This window comes from Acromyrmex echinatior, chromosome 6 (assembly GCF_024713525.1).
Source record: "Acromyrmex echinatior isolate Ae372 chromosome 6, ASM2471352v2, whole genome shotgun sequence".
Classification (NCBI taxonomy): Eukaryota; Metazoa; Arthropoda; class Insecta; order Hymenoptera; family Formicidae; genus Acromyrmex; species Acromyrmex echinatior.
This window is the reverse complement of record NC_141857.1, coordinates 10,177,903-10,192,199: the sequence shown is the minus strand read 5'-3', so window position 1 is coordinate 10,192,199 and position 14,297 is coordinate 10,177,903. Positions and strand designations below refer to the sequence as shown.

The following is a 14,297-nucleotide window of genomic DNA, read 5'->3' as shown; positions in this document are numbered from 1 at the left end:
GGCGCACCTCGTCGATAGAACGACTGTTGTTGGAGAACGTAAAGTAGCCGATTTCGTTGATAGGCGAAAATAAATTTTCGAGATATCAATACTTCGACTGTTGCAGCGATTTCGAGTAGACGTACACGTTCTCGAAACGTACGCCATTTGGACTCTCGAGCAAACTTATGAGAACGTTGGTTTTACCGCAATTAGACGGGCCGCAAATGATTGCGCGTATAGTATTCGGCAGCATTTCGCTGTGCTTGCGCTTTTTCGCGCTGTCTCCCATCATTCGCGATTTCGCGTCACCATTTGTGACACGTATTTGTGACACGTCGTCAATGATTGCCGCATGAATTTCATGCTCACACTAAAAGCTACATACTCTCGAACGACTATTTAAAGGTGCGCTAACCCACGAATCGCGCAGTAACAAAATGTGTCCCACGCTGTATCATCGTTCCGATATTCGAGACTTGAGCGCCGAGCAGTTGCAATACAGGGTGATTCAAAATGAATATATTATCCTTGAAATGTCATATTCCTAACTTAATTCTAAGACGATTTTTCCTTTGTCAAAATTTTGTCAAAAGCGTAGTTTTTAAATTATAATAAGAAATAATTAGCGAATGACAGGGCGCGTAGAGAAGGTAGCCAGGAGCGGCGTTCTGTCCGACGCAGACCGTACAGGGGACCCTCGTTACGATCAGACGATCGCTACACACGCATGCATATGCGATCGCATTCTCTCTCTCACACACACACACACACACACACACACACACACACACATACACACACACATACACAAAAATTACCTTGAAAAAGTTTGATGACTTCGACATGCTGCAGCTTGAGAAACAAAAAAAACTTCCATCGATCATTGATGGATCACGTACAGCTCCAAACTTTTATCACTTAAACTTCCATTCCTCTAACAAGTTTAGAAATCACTCGTTCCCATTGATGCACGCAGATTGAGTAACCATTAAAATACTTTGTTTTTTATAAAACGCATCACTTCGATACGTTTACGCTCAGTGTACAGCTATTCATTAACTTGAAGAAAACGAAGTACAATATTTCAATGATTACTCAAAAAATTTATTACTGTATCTCTATCAGTTAAGTATCCGTTTTACTACCGATGGTCCATTTTAACTATTATCAATTAATCATTCGGTGACCGAAAATCACTCGAAGAAAGATAATCACACACCGCGTTTATTCGACGATAGCATGCACTCGATTTTAATAGAGAATCCGTTAGTTAATTATTATAATATAAATCACTGCCGATTAATTATTCGTCGACTGAATATTACTCGAAGAAAAAAGCACACGATTGTTTACTAACACACGACGCGTTCACTCAACGATAGCAAGCAGCTGATCGATTTTATTATGTTATGTTTGTACTAGCGCTGTCAAAACATGGATGTCTCAGTCAGAATCGAATCGATATCGGTTCGATATTGTTTGAGATCGGTAATTCAAAAAAAAAAGTAAGAACTCCTTCGATCGACCGACAGTAATTGTTATTGAACGCACGCACAAGGCTAGCTCGTGATTTCATCTCGAGCCTGACATTAAGCCTCGTCAAAGTCAGGGATTCATCGTTCTTTAGTCTTTTCAAAACAATTCGGTACACGCAAACAGGCACCGGCAACGGACAATTGAAAGTTCTAGAAAACAATTCAATTCGCGCACGCGAGCGCCGCGTTCCGACGAATATGTCACGCGCTGTCACCAATCCCGCGTACGGATTTTCTGTCGCGCATGACTGTTACGTTGAACGTCGTTAGAAAAGAATCGAAAGCGCCAATCAATTTTGTACAACCAATGCTACGTAATAATTACGATTGTGGCAAAATTTCATTGGATTTCTCCCAAGAAGAAAGCCCAGACCGAAAGCAATAAATGCCTCGATCTTGCTGTTCCTCCCGGGCAGATTGCTTAGATAGTTTACACCGCTTAGACTGTTTTCACCGCTTAGAGTTCTTAGACTTCTTAGAGTTCTTACTTCTAAAAGTTCTTAGAGTTCTTAGAGTCATAGTCTCGCTACTATATCGCTTCGTAAAACCGCCGTGCTAACCGCTTAATGAAAACCGCTATAAAACGAATCTTTTCGAGAAGTGCCGAGAAAATCGCCGAGATTTTCCATCACTGCGATTCCAACTACAATTTGAAAAAAGTGACCGCATTTGATATTCTGTTAATCTAATATTTAATTAATTATATTTTCTGACTTTGTAACTGAGCATATTAAAGAAAATTTTTTTGTTAAATTACAAAGAAACGGAGTTCTCTTTACTGTCGTGTGTCATATCAACCGTGTGCCGTTCTCTCACTCGAATCTTTCCGCGCGGTGCATTCTCGCACAGATATCGTTCGATGTCGAAAGCATCAAATCGACATCGACTCGATCAATATCAAAAAATCAATATCAGAATATTTCGTGTTATGTTGTATAATTGATTTTTCTGACATTGATTTTTCTTCCAAACAGAGTAATGCTTCTTAAGTAGTATTACATGAAACGTAATGCTGTACGATAGTGTTGCGTCCGCGGTGAATAATTATTAAATCTTTTACAAAATAAGTTATTATATAATATTTCTTGTACGTTCTCTCCATCTCTTGATCTTTTTTACATAAGAGAGATATTCCATGTAAGAAAGTATTAGTCGCCCTTAAAAGGGCGGATTGCTGTCTGTCGCTCTAAAAAGAACGGATGATTGCGATGGATAAAGTAATTTTATAAGAGGTGCTCGAAATGTCCACCATCCATTCTAACGCAGGCTCTCATACGTCTCAATAAATTTCTTTGCACGTTTTGCATCACATTTTCTTCGATGGCCCATACGGCATACCGTAATCTTGTATCAAGATCTTCCATGTCTTCGGGAAACGTTTTATAAATTAATTCCTTGCAATATCCCCAAAAAAAGAAAGGAGGATTAAGATCCTCCAGAAGATTAAAATCTGGAGATCTTGCGGGCCAACGTATTGGGCCATATCGACCCATTCATCGTCTAGGAAATTGCTGATTTAAATAATCCGTCACAATTCTAGCGTTGTGTGGCCCCGCACCGTCTTGCTGAAATACGATCTTGCTTCTCTCGAATAATGGGATTTCTTCTAAAAAATCTGGTAGATTTAAAAATTTCAAATATGTTTCGCTATTCAAAATATCTGGAAGAATAACTGGACCTAATATCTGCGTTCCCGGTTTCGTATAATCTTTGAGCCGCTCGGAGTATGACAGTGGCCGATGGATGTCTTTGACGGAAACGAAAATGGTAAACATCGATAGCGCCTGGACTTCCCCGCGCCTTTCCCTCCTTCCCCGCGCCTACGAATACCCCCCGCGCCTTCCCCACGCCCCTCTCAGAGGATCTTGATTAGACCCGTCTAGTATATCTACTGGAATCTGTGTTGAAGATAAGTTTATTAACCAATTTTTTTTAACCGGTATGAGAGAAGAGACCAAAATCTAAAAAGAATTCGGATTCAAAGTAATTCTGTTGTTGGTAGTGTTAACGTTTGATTAATTATAAGATCAGTGGAAAATTTGTATTCATCACTATAAAGAACTATGGTTGTCAGTATTGAATGTGTTATGGTTGTCACATCAATAATAATTATAATGTTTTGGATGTTTTGGAATTGTTATTTTTTCTGTTTCTGAAGTAGCCAATCCATTGGTGAAGAAAGAAAAGTGATATTTTGTTTACAAAAAAAAAACCGAATTACAAATCTATTCCGCCATTTACCAGAAGCACATTAATTTATGTTACGTGTAATTTGTTAATAAAGACAATTTGGATAAATCTAAATGACGAAGTCGCTTTAAAACACGAAAGTCGCTGTAAAAATCGAAGAAAATCGTCTTTTTCTTCCTAGACAGTCAGCAAATAGTCGTAAAAGACATTCGGGCAGAAACACACGGTCTGACATCTGTCGAAATGAGTTGAAAAATAAGCTTTTATATAAAATTCCAAGATAATTTTAATTTTTTTCGATAATTATGACTTTGATAAGTAAGTGATATTTTCATAATTAATAATAACAAAATGGCACGTAACATAAAATTATCTTCTTAAAAAAAGGTAAAGAAAAGACGCCAAGTGTACCTCTCATAAACCCAGAAAAAACTGTCACATAAACTAAAAAAAAACCGTTACATAAATAATATAATTCAAGTGGTAACATTGTTAATTTTTTTATAAATTATCCCTCCCTCAGTAGTATGTACGCCTCCGCGAATCTACTTCCATTCGAGGACGCTGCGACGTACTCGGATGAGCTCGGCAATGCATCCGTTATGCATATTAGGCAAACAGACAAGCAAACGGCCTTTTCCGGTCGTGGCGGCGGATCAAGTATGTTTCCCGTTTGTCGGGATCTGTTCTTTTCTCAAGAAAAATCAGAGCAGTAGACATAACCGACTGCTCGTGCCTACTATCACACTTTCTTTTTTCCTGACAGATGTCTGTCTATCCGCACACTATTCAGACTGATAACGTCGTCTCTATTGATTCTCCAGTAGTGTTGAAGAAAATGGACAGGACAGTGAAATAACGGAATAGGATGATTTTACTTTAGAGCTGTTCGGCGAGCAAGTGCAAACACTTGCAGTGGTGTCCTGGTCGATCATTCTCAACATTGCCAAGACAGAGATACGTTCAGGCTTGAAATATACTTTCAAGAATAACCTTGTCAAATACGAGCTGAATGGAGATTAATTAGTCTTTTTTAATCTTCCGAAAGTCAATAAGGAGATCTTACCCAATATGAGCGCCACGGCCATCACCAGAAATAATCATTAGATGTAATCCCAGGTCCAACTGGAATTGCATTATTAAATGCACTCGGCTCGAGGATGTGAGAGCTCGCAGGATTGAAATGCGTACATGCATCATCAGTGGGCAAGGCCGCCTTCACTAAGATCGCTGAGGGCTTTTGCCTATTGACAGATCTATTAGGTACAACTTTGCTTCCGCCGTTTTTTTCCGAAATTCGAGGGTTTATTGTAAAAAACTAGTTATACATTTATGATTCAAAGTATTGTCCATTGTTGGTCACTACTTTCTCCCATCTTTCGGGCAGCGTACGAATCCCGCGTCGAAAAAACTGGTCATCTTTTGAGGCGATCCACGAATCGATCCAATTTTTTATTTCTTCATAAGACCAGAAGTGCTGATCAGCCAGGCCGTGTGCCATTGATCGAAACAAGTGATAGTCAGAGGGAGCAACGTTTGGAGAATACGGCGGGTGGGGTAGGACTTCCTATTTCAATGTTTCCAAGTATGTCTTGACTTTCGCAACATGGGGTTGAGCATTGTCATGCTGCAAAATCACTTTATCGTGTCTCTCGTTGTATTGCGGCCATTTGTCTTTCAATGCTCGGCTCAAACACATCAATTGTGTTCGATACTGATCGCCTGTGATTGTTTCAGTCGGTTTTAACAGCTCATAATACAATACGCCGAGCGCCGACTGGTCCCACCAAATACAGAGCATGAGCACCTTGAGCCATGAATATTCGGATTGGCCGTCGACGTGGAAGCATAGCCGGGAACTCCCCATGATTTTCTGCGCTTGGGGTTATCGTAATGAACCCATTTTTCGTCCCCAGTCACAATGCGATGCAGAAATCCCTTCCGTCTTTGCCTTTCAAGCAGCTGTTCACAAGCAAATAAATGCCGTTCAACATCTCTCGGCTTCAACTCGTACGGCACCCAATTTCCTTGCTTCTGAATCATTCCCATGATTTTGAGGCGTTTTGAAATGGCTTGTTGAGTCACTCCCAATGATCGTGCCAATTCTTCTTGATTTTAACATGAGTCTTGATCAAGTAATGCCTCCAATTCTGCATCTTCGAAAACCTTCTCTCTTCCACCGCTATGCCAGTCTTCGACATCAAAATCACCATTCTTGAAGCGTTGAAACTACTCACGACACGTTCTTTTACTAATAGCGGCCTCATAAGTATTTGAGAGCATTCGATGAGCCTCAGCCGCAGATTTCTTCATATTGAAGCAGAAAATTAAAACCTTCCACAAATGATAAGAATTTGGCTCGTGAACTGACATTTTCAATCGAAAATAACTTTATGATGCAGACACGAATCGACTAATGTTTCTATGGGATTATGTTAACAGATGCCCAAGTTTATTGTATGACGTTTATGATCTATTTATTTCGACCACCACTTATCGCTAAAGCCATCTATAGGAAAACGGCGGAAGCAAAGTTTGTACACCTAATACATTTTTGCTTTTCTCAAGCAAGACGAGATGAGCGTTTATTATCCTATCACTCAATTTTCTAGGAAAATCGGCATCTGACGCAGCACCAATTGACGATTGTTTATATATTCGGCAATAATTTTGCAGAGGAGGTTAATGCGGTACAGACCATTGAAAAAGTAGCTCATAAAATGGCTAAGAAGGCGCCGCAATTATCTGGTCAGCAGTCGAAACAATTGGCGATTCAATGTTTCAAACAAGTGAACTATTAACCCCTTCGAGAGCCTTAAAGAAAACAGGTAAATTCCAGGATCCCTCACAAGACTCCTAAGACTTGTCAATCGAGGAGGGGCTTTCATTACTCGAGTTGCAGTAGAAGATCACCGTTCGGATCCAGAAGTCAGTCCCGCCGCTAGAAACTGTCACATCAGCGGGTCGCCTAGTCCATTTTGCGGAGGAGAATATCATCTGATTCTAAGGTACTTGTAATATGCTACAGAATCCATTTCGCGATAACACCCCTCACTCACCCCTACCTAAGAGAACCGATTTTCTTTACGAAAGGTACTGAAAATTGTGACGAAGAGGTTAATTGTCTATGTCGAAAGGGAGCTATAGTCCCAGTCCAATTTGCAGCAGATCAATTTTTATTTTCCTTCTTTTTAGTCAAAAAAGTTATCAGGAGGGTTACAATTTATTTTAAATCTCAAAGATTTGAATTTGTATATCCTTCCCTCCTCATTTTAAAATGGAGAATTGATGCTTTGTGGTTAGGCTTATGACCATATAACCTCATTGAATCTCAAGAAGTTTACTTCCTAGTTCCTATGCACCCCTCGCACAGAAAGTTTCTCCGCTTCCAATGGAAAAACATTATTTATGAGTTTACTTTTTTGAAATGTCTTAAATAAAAGTGGTTATAATCTTCTTGATGCTTCCATGGGTGCTTTCTATATAACTAATCTGTGCTTCGCGGGTTTTCTCCATGTCTTGGTCCATTCTTGATGTGCCAACGTTTTGTGGGCCTTGCAGTCCACTTCATCAGGGCGAGCAGCCTGATACTGAGCTGTTCCTCCAGGTCCTTCCTTTTTATGTTACGCTATGTTACGCTTGTTGAGGTGGGAGTTTTTTGGTGGTGGAGGGGGGGGGGGTTAGAGTGATGGGGGAGACAGATAGTGGAATCTTGGTCGGTCTTTGCTGGTCGGGAGGATGGTCTTCCATATCTTACTTATGTTATAGCCATTATCCCTGTTTAGATTGTTAGGATGTTTTTGTATTTCTATTGCTTCTCTGCATTTTCTTGGGAAGTATGATGTGGTGTTGGTTATCGTGGTTGCTTGGTCAAACAGTATTTAATGTCCTGTTTCGACGTTATGTTGTGATAGTGCCGACTGTGTGACGTGTTTCAGTCTGACGTCTCGTTGGTGTTCTTTTATCCGTAGGTTTACCATTCTCCCGGTTTCCCCGATGTATACTTGTCCGCAGGAACACGGTATTCTGTATACTCCTGCGGAACTGAGTGGCGGTCTTGGATCTTTGGGGTTTCTTAAGATTTGTCCTATCTTCTTGGGTGGTTTGTAGATAGTTCGGATATTGTGTTTGTTCAATATCCTGCCGATCCGGTCTGTAGTTCCTTTGACGTAAGGGAGAATGGTTAGGGTCCTGTCGTCTGTTTGTGTGTTCGGAGCCGTTGTCTTGTTTGTGTGTTTGTTGATTATTTTGGTTATGTCTTTTTTGTCGTGTTGTTTTGTAGGGCCTGTTTTAGGTGGTTTATTTCTGTCCGTAGATGTCCTCTGTCGGAGATGGCGAAGGCTCTGTGTACCAGTGAATTTATTACTGATTGTTTTGTTTTGGGGTATCCGAAAAGTTCAAAAAACTTTCACACATTCATGGGTTTAATATAGCTTATAAATCCATGAACACAATGAACAAGTTTATTAAGACAGGAAAAGATTTTCTTTCAAAGCATGAAAAAAACGGTTTAGTTTATAAAATAAATTGTAAAAACTGTGAATCATCATATGTGGGCCAAACGAAACGAAAATTAAAAACTCGGATAAAGGAACATAAAGCCGACATAAAGAAACCGTCCTCTGAGATCTCCGTAGTTTCGCATCATCATCTTAGCGAGATGCATAATCTGGATTGGGAGAATATAAAAATTTTAGATACAGAACGATCTTTGATAAAAAGAAGAATTTCAGAAATGATTCATATAAAGAAACAAACAAAAGGCATCAAGAAGCAAAGTGACACGGAAGGTTTACCCGATATTTATCTTCCTTTGCTTAGGTAGGTTCTCCTTTTCCTTCAAGGATTGTTCTAGTACTTTCGAAAGTTTCACTTGGTATATAAATAGTGGTAAAATACATGATATGACCAGTAACAACACACAATGTCACGACTAAATTTTAATTGTGCGAAAGTAATGTCTGAGATCCATCGCTTCGTTTTTTGACTGTAAAACAGGTAACGCATCTACTCTTTATTTTTCGTGTATAAGAGATTAACGAGATTATAAATTTTATTCTGATTAGAATCTGGAAATTCTTGTTCTACTGTGTCCTGGCATATAAGCTGGTGTTGTAATATTGCCGCACGATCATCGTCACACTAATAAGAACACTTTTAATCTATTTTAACATATGACCTTTGTACTTATTTCGACTAAATGTAAAAATTTTGCGTTTTAAGAGGATGTTTAATTACTGAAGATGGCCAGATTGTGGCCGAAATGTTTAATCGCTTATTTTTTGATATGGGTATTGATAAACGCTTAAATAATTCATTATTGAATAAAGTTTTAATCTTCACAACCGACAACCTGTGCTGTGGTTTTTTATGTTCTTCGTTTTTTTAATTTTTACTTTTTTGGTTTGCCTTTTGGTTCACAGCACTATACATCTTCACTCATGCATCCGGTAATTAAAATATTAAGAGAAAAAGGCTTCCAATTCGTTATTTATTTAAACGATCTCCTGATTCTAGGTACAACACAAAGAAGAAATGCCAGGAGAATGTAATTGCATCATTAAGCTTGCTTGAAGAAGGTTTCTTAGTTAAGTGTTCTAAATCGCAAATTGTTTCTTCTACGGAATGTAATTATTAAAATATCTAGGCTTCATTTTTAATTCAGTCAAGCAATCGGTGGCCATTCCGCTAATAAAAATAAAAGACGTAACCTCTTAGTCTTAATGCGGGATATGTCGCAAAGATTATAACATTCGATTAGAACATTCGTAGGCATAATAGGATCCCTGATTGCGGTTTGTCCAGCAGTCAAAACGGAATTCTATATACAAAAAGATTCGGAAGGGAAAAGTTCCTAGCTCTCGAAACCAGTGCGAGTAATTATAACGCGCGGATGTCGATTCCTTCGTATTTGAGAGACGATTTTGAATGGTGAATCAGTGTATTTTCTGATAATAATCAAGCGATCATAATCCTCTTAAATTCCTATGCATAAATCTTTTCCGATGCGTCTCTGACAGAATGGGGAGTTTCTTGTAATAATCAACGGGCGCGTGGTTAGTAGTCAACGGAGGAAAGTCTTCTTCATATCAATGCATTAGAATTGAAAGCTGCTTTTTATGCCCTCAAATCCTTCGCGGCAAATTTTCAAGATGATATACCAGGTATTTAAAATAAAGTTACAAATAAAGTTACAACTTTTTATCTCGGAAATATAGCATTATTGAATAAAATTGTTCAGACAAAAGTTGTAAGGTTCGAAAACGTCTATTTATTGATCTTATCAATTTGATTTTGAATGGCGTCGCCAAGATCAAGTCAGAGTCACATCAATTTTTTTTTAATGGAACATCCTATTTTTGTTTTCAGAATTTAATAGTTGATGTTGAGAGTTTTTCGAAACGTTATAAAAAAATTTTTTTTCATCAAATACTTTTTGAGTTATAATGCTTCAAAGTATTGTCGGCATTAGCAAAGCATTATCCAAAGTGTCCGGCTAAAAAACCTTTTAAATGTTATTCAGGATCATATCCTAGATATCATTTGTCAAGATCAAAGCCATTGAAGGTTGTACCTCTTATTTTCATTTTTGCGTAAAAATGAATTTATAATGCAAAAATGAAAATAATAAACTTGTAATAGTCTTCATCTTGACAAATGTTAGCCAGGATATGATCTTGAATAACATTCAAGAGATTTTAGCCGTCAGTTGGACAGCTTGAGTAATGCTAATGCCGGTAGTACTGTAACTTTCAAGCATCATAACTCGAAAGTACTCAATAAAAAATAACTTTATTATAATATTTTAGAAACCTCTCGACATTTCGATAAAATCAATAAATAGATTTTTTTGAACTCTATAGCTTTTGTTTTTTTCGATAACGCTTTCTTGAAGAATTATTTGATCGTCTTGTAACTTTTTGGACACTCTGTATAAAAAACCAAATATGAAGATATGGCATGTTAATTTCGTGAATCTAGCACGACAATTTTCCTTTAAAGTATAAAAAAATGATAAATATTTTTAATATTTATATTTAGCACGACACTAGCAGAAAAAATATCACGATTGCTTATAACAGTTTTAGCGACAGTTCTCGTTATTAGTTTATATATTAGTTTATACTATAAGCAATTAACACAACACTTTCTTCAGTATCCTACCGTTTTCTATATGTATATAAAATGTATATAAAAATTGGAAGTTATTGGAATTTTGTTTCCAAATGCATATATTAGTAAATTTTTAGTAGAACTCTATTGGAATTATTGTTAAAAGTATTAATATTTATCATTTTCTTGTATTTTAGAGGAAAATTGTGCTAGATCCGCGAAGTAAGCACGTCATATTTTCGTATTTGTCATATTTATTTATATAAAAAATGCAGAACTTTTTTTTATTTTTATGTAGAATTGTGAAAAGTGCTACTGGAAACGTCATAATTTTTTTTATATAATATTATAAAATGTCGTGTTAGCTCAGATCCTCGAACTTTCGAGTCATCGCAAACGCAAACCTTTTTCTCGTGTAGCATATAGCAGAAATGAAATATTATTTAAAAAATTTTTTTTCTTAATAACTTTTTAAACGAAGGACGATTACCAATTAAAACTTGAAGTTCACTCAGGATCATGACCTTGTCAACATATGATAATATATGTTTTGGCAACGTATGTTAAAATATGAAGAAAATACGTTGAAAATGACATTATCGGTAATTATCCTGATCATATTTGTCAGCACGCCAAAATACTGTAGTATATCAATCGATAACAAAATTGGAGATACACTTTCCTTTCGGAAGTGCAGCTTTTTAGATTGAAAATGATATTGAATATGTGATCTAAAATGGGGATTGAAACCATTTAATTCGACATTGTTTATTCGATTCATCACTGTCATTAAATTGTTTATGAGGCTTATCATTATTATTGTAGGTATATTTTATACAACAGACAATTACAGATTATAAACTAATAAGCTAATAAGCTAATAAGTTTTTATTGTACGTCCAACTTACGTGGATTGACTTTTCATGTTATTCGCTGTCGTCTTGTTCGATGATGTATGCACGTGGATATCCTTGTCATATATACGCGTTGAGGAAGCATTCCATGGGTTACCACTGTTACCGATGTAGAGATCCTCTTGATTTATTTTTTCGTTATTCATATATGAATAATCTTTGTCCACCTGACGCATTCTGGTACCTCCAAGTATCTTATAAACATCTAGCGCACCATTATCTGTAAGTACCACAAGTGATAGATTGCGTAAAAATAAATAGTATGTTAATGAAAGAAGAAGAGAAAGACTGCACATAATACCTACATATAGTTATAAAATAGTATACAATTATAATCGCGTAGTTCGTCATATTGTGTATTCATTTTATATAATCAAATACAATTATTTATAATCTTTACTTACCGGAAATTTAACGAATAAAAATTATTGACTTTTTATAATTTTTCACTCTATAGTAAATACTTTAAAATTGTGATATACTTTCTACATATATATAAAAGAATTAAATGGAGAATATTCTACAATATCTCCAGAAGTTCTCTTTTTCATAATTCTATTGGTTATGCGAATTTGAAAGTGCATTTTTCGATCCTCCTGTATTCGGTACGTAATATGCGGTGCGTATATACGTTGTATGATCTTTCTCCTAATCACCAGAAACAAGTATTCGCTTGATTTAGACTCGCTTAGTCAGTAAAACTATTCCTACTTCTGACTGTTTTTATAATTACAGATTTCTAAAATTTTCCATAAATGCCGAGGAAATTGTGACGGATCCACTTTTTTCTAATCGTACGTAAATTGCGAAAATTAAGCTCATGCAGGAGTAAACCGTTAAGAATATTGCATTGTATAGATTTGAAAAATTATTGGGCATTACTTAAAAGAATTATGTATTATAATAAATAGTATGAAGTTATGCATTATTGTTCATTGTAGAGCATTATTACTATAGTATTACCTGGAGACACTAATAGTGTCTCGGCGCTAAGGTACGCGCAGCGACACTGCCGTGGTTTAGATATTACAGAACATAAAAGATTAGATATTACTGGACATTAGTAGGCATTGGTATATACAATTTTGTTTAGCGATTTATTCCTTGAGTTCACGATATGTATAAAACTATAAGGTAGTAAAACATAAAGTAGTAAGCGAACCGTCCAATTACAGTACATAAGATTATTGCTTTACGTTTTCTATTGTGATTAATCAATTTGTTTATTACTTAAGTCTTACTGTTTTATGTATTTCTATGTCTTTCTTGTTTTATTTTCTCCAATTTCACTTTTTAGATTATCGTTTCCAGTTGATAGTTTTGTGAGATATGTAGAATATCTCGTACATTTCATTGCGCTGAGATTAATGTGTCTTATAAGGAAACATCTGGAACTGACCATCACCGAGTTTAATGAGCTTTGGATATGTTCATAGAGCATGAAAAAAATATTAGAAAAAAATATTATGTTTTTTGTACTTATTTCGAAGTTTACGGGGTGGAACACTCTTTCGAAAATAATAGATTCGTTTTTCTTAAATAAAAACTATCTTTAAAGATATTAGAAAGTTTGAGGGTTATCGTTGTATTTTGTCTATTACTAATGCCAACGTTTCGGAAACCTTACCGTTTACTTCAGGGAAGAACACTAATACTGAGCTACATCTCCGGAAAATTCCCTTATATAGACGCTGTAAAGTGTGGTGGAGGTATGTTGGGGAAAGGGATAGGTCTTCCTTGGTTTGTCAAGAAAGTCTTTCATATCCTACTTACATTATAACCTGAGTCTCTGTTCAAATTGTTTGGATGTTTCTGTATTTCTAGGGATTCTCCGCATTTCCTTTGAAAATATGACATCGTTTTATCGAATAATATTTGATGTCAACGCTGTGTTCTAACTGTGTGACATGTTTCAGCCTGACATTCCATTGATGTTTTTTCATGCGCATGTTGACCATTTTTCCGGTTTCACCGATGTATATCTTCCCGCAAGAGCAAGATATTTTATATTTTCCTGCGGAACTGAGTGGAGGTCTTTGATCTTTAGGATTTCTCAAGATTTGCTCGATCTTTCTTGGAGGCTTGAAAATAATTCGGATGTTGTGTTTGTTCAAAATCCTACTGGTCTGTTGTTTCTTTTACATATGAAAAAATGGAGAGGCTTCTTTTGTTTAACTTTTTCTGTGATTGTTATGTGGCCGAATTGTTCTTTGTATCCCTTCTATGTTTGCTGATTATCCTGTTCACTTCTTTTTTATTGTATCGTTCTGCTATGAGGTTTGTTTTAAATGATTGAGATTTGTTTATAAATATTTCTTATCGAAGATACTGAATGCTGTGTGCATAAGTGAGTGTATTGCTGACTGTTTTTGTGTTGGATGATGGTGTGACTCGGCATGTATCTTGACTTCCCGCATACTTGATGATGCAGGGTATTGTCAGCCTTCTTTGTTCAGGAAGGGATCTTATCATTATCTTCTATGTTCATGGTGAATCGAATATTAGGATGTTGGTTATAAAGCAAGTTTAAAATTTGTGAAGTTTATCACTGTCATGTCTTCAG

General features: G+C 36.5%; 1 protein-coding gene across 3 annotated transcripts in view; it reads right to left on the bottom strand.

Moving 5' to 3' along the window:
* LOC105148622 (uncharacterized) overlaps window positions 1–14,297 on the bottom strand; it is a 108,630-nt gene that overhangs the window by 19,570 nt on the left and 74,763 nt on the right. For all 3 annotated transcript variants that reach the window (XM_087407115.1, XM_087407112.1, XM_087407113.1), the window contains one exon: window positions 11,729–11,954. In XM_087407115.1, coding sequence (XP_087263241.1) covers window positions 11,729–11,954 — 226 coding nt within the window. The remainder of the gene's footprint in view (window positions 1–11,728; window positions 11,955–14,297) is intronic.